At 32.1% G+C, this 3155-nt stretch overlaps 1 protein-coding gene across 1 annotated transcript; it reads left to right on the top strand.

Moving 5' to 3' along the window:
* Positions 1–2174, top strand: LOC17882119 (homeobox-leucine zipper protein HAT7). Its single transcript, XM_006288191.2, has 3 exons — positions 1–356; positions 627–1072; positions 1588–2174. Exons 1-3 carry the CDS (start codon positions 182–184, stop codon positions 1912–1914), a joined length of 948 nt encoding a protein of 315 aa, XP_006288253.1. The 5' UTR covers positions 1–181; the 3' UTR covers positions 1915–2174.
* Positions 2175–3155: the final 981 nt, after the last annotated feature.

Genomic DNA, 3155 nt, shown 5'->3' with positions numbered 1-3155 from the left:
TCTTCTTCTCAGTTCTCACTAATTCTCCCTCTCACAAGAAAACTTCAAAGATCTATCTTGCGTTTTGTTCTCTCCAACAAAGTTCTTAATATATTCTGATATAGAACAAATTGTTCAGCTCACAATTCATAAGAAGAGTTGATCATTGGTGGGCTTTGGAGAGTTTGTATATATTATATATATGTATATGTATGAGGAGGGAAGGAACAATATCAGTAGTAATCAAGAAGGATTGAGATTGGAGATGGCCTTTCCACAACATGGATTCATGTTTCAGCAACTCCATGAAGACAATGCTCATCACTTACCTTCCCCTACTTCTCTCCCTTCTTGTCCTCCTCACCTCTTCTATGGTGGTAAGTACATCTTTAGCTCTCTCTCTCTCTCTCATACACTTGATATATACATACACAAATAATTAATTTCAAGATCTTTGATTGTCAAAAGGGTTCCTTCTTAATTTACCAAAATTTGAATGCAAATTTTTATTAATTTTCCATTGGATGTTTGGTCACTTTGGAATTCACGTAGCGACTACGAGATCAATCTGGGGTTCGGACCTCTAATTAAGCTAGCTACCAAACAAGAAACGTGTAGTAAACTTTGCTGTCTTTTGTTTGGTGTAGGAGGAGGAGGAGGGGGAAACTACATGATGAACAGATCGATGTCGTTCACGGGAGTATCAGATCATCATCATAATCTAACTCAGAAAAGCCCGACCACGACGAACAACATGAATGATCAAGACCAGGTAGGCGAGGAAGACAATCTATCTGATGATGGGTCACATATGATGTTAGGAGAGAAAAAGAAGAGGCTGAATTTAGAGCAAGTTAGGGCATTAGAGAAGAGCTTTGAGCTTGGGAACAAGCTGGAGCCTGAGAGGAAGATGCAGCTTGCCAAGGCCTTGGGATTGCAGCCTAGGCAGATTGCGATATGGTTTCAGAACAGGAGAGCTAGGTGGAAGACAAAGCAGCTCGAGAGAGACTATGATTCTCTCAAGAAACAGTTCGATGTTTTGAAATCGGACAATGATTCTCTTCTTGCCCACAACAAGAAACTACATGCTGAGGTACGTACTTAAACACACAGGTTCGACTAGTCTTTGTATATCATCACTTTACTTTTATAGGCTAACCTTATTTAAACGATTTTTGATTAAATTCGTATATATATATATATATATATATATATATATATATACATTATATATGAATGTCTATACGATGAAAAAATAATGTGAAAGTATATACGAAAGCAAAACCTTCATGTATTAACACGTAGTTGGAGATCTTAGAATGGCTTTAATAAACATATATGTATAGTATGATTAGATTATTGATAGGCTCTTGATCCAACGAAAGATGTTTGTCAAAAGACATTAATTATAAAACTCCTTTTATTATTATTATTATTAAATAAAGATTCTTGTGTACATACATTTTAAATTAGTAAACTTCCCATGTGCTTGTGGAGTTGACATTACGATAATTTATTTTATTTAACAAAATAATAAATTGGTATGTCAAATAAATCGCTCCACTGACTTTCGTTTACGTGTGTTGTTGATATTGGCACATAAAACAGTTAGTGGCATTGAAGAAACACGACCGTAAAGAATCGGCAAAGATCAAGAGAGAATTGGCAGAAGCTTCATGGAGCAACAACGGAAGCACCGAAAATAATAATACTTCAGATATAAATCATGTGAGCATGATCAAAGATCTTTTCCCTTCATCAATCCGAACTGCGACCGCAACCACTACCTCGACCCATATCGATCAGCATATGGTGCAAGAACAAGATCAAGGGTTTTGCAATATGTTCAATGGTATTGATGAAACGACGTCGGCTAGTTATTGGGCATGGCCTGACCAGCAGCAACAACATCACAATCATCATCAGTTCAATTGATCATATTGTCTACGAAACAACATCATACTCACCTTGATATCATTATTATCATCAAAAGAAAATTTCGTAGATTTTTTTTTTTTAATTTGAGTATTTTGAAATTATTTGGTACTGTTTAAATTAAATTGAATTGGGTTATTATGTTTTTTTTTTCCCTTTGGGTTTGTAGAGAATTGGTGTATAGGGGATACTCAACAAACTTGTAATATGATTTTTCTTGTTACTTCAATTGAATGAATAAATTTTTATTTCATATCAAATTATATATCCGTATATAACAAAACAGTGCATCGTCAAAACATGTTATTTTTACTATCGCTTCTTGTGAGCTGCCCAACATTCACTAATTTTGCAAATATATATAATTTTTTTTTTGGCTAAAATCCAGCTTTATAATTAAATAAATTTTTGAAGTGAATGTGTCAAAATGACTTCTTATTTTCTTCTAAAGTAAAGCAACTACAAACATATCTAAAAAAAATAAAATTAGCTAGGTTGGAACACAGAGCTAAAAAGAAAATAACAAAAACATATGAGAAATTTCAGATGCATGTGCCTTCGAGTGGGATTCCAGCTCTGCCATTGACACAACATGAGCCATGAAATATATCTTACGTCTGACATTTTTCATCTACCTTTTAATTTTATTTTATAAAATTGGTGTGCTCGTGTGTGATTTTTTTTTTCTATCAGATATATGATATATCATCAATTATACATAAGATGTCTTTCGTATAATTTAGTTACCCTGAATTTCGAAAATCATCATCCATCAAAACTAGCATGCGGTGTACTAATTTCTAAATATTCACTCTATTGTATTTAAAATATTAATTAATAGTTTGAACAAATGTAATTTTTTTTATCACAAAAGAAAATTTTCATAATCTAATAGTAATAGTTTAGTTACAATAAGCGTTTTTTTTTCTTTCCTATAGTACATATGTAAATAGCAAAGTATAATATAACTTTTAACATTTTAATGAACTAATTAAACTAGAATTTAAAACACTACTTAATGTATGTCACGTAGTCAGTCGCATATGTGTATATATATATATACCATCTAATGTTTAAATCCATTTAAGTACAATATGCTTTTTATTCAATCACGATGTTGAGAGTACTGTTGTCCTTTTCATAAAAAAGAATGATTAAATATTTTTTATATATAAATAAAAGAATTGAACTGAAACCCGAACTGATATAAGTCAGTAAAACGTTCTCTTTAAAATTTTTGT

Source organism: Capsella rubella, unplaced genomic scaffold (genome assembly GCF_000375325.1).
Source record: "Capsella rubella cultivar Monte Gargano unplaced genomic scaffold, Caprub1_0 scaffold_6, whole genome shotgun sequence".
Taxonomy (NCBI): domain Eukaryota; kingdom Viridiplantae; phylum Streptophyta; class Magnoliopsida; order Brassicales; family Brassicaceae; genus Capsella; species Capsella rubella.
This window is presented reverse-complemented; position numbering and strand designations above follow the sequence as displayed.

What these genes read in the sequence shown, in the direction of transcription:
- LOC17882119 (XM_006288191.2), top strand. Translation starts at nt 182, where the DNA reads ATGTATATGTATGAGGAGGGAAGGAACAATATCAGTAGTAATCAAGAA. An exon ending in TCCTCACCTCTTCTATGGTG is followed by an intron (nt 357 to 626) that starts GTAAGTACATCT and finishes TGTTTGGTGTAG; the next exon opens with GAGGAGGAGGAGGGGGAAAC. An exon ending in ACAAGAAACTACATGCTGAG is followed by an intron (nt 1,073 to 1,587) that starts GTACGTACTTAA and finishes CACATAAAACAG; the next exon opens with TTAGTGGCATTGAAGAAACA.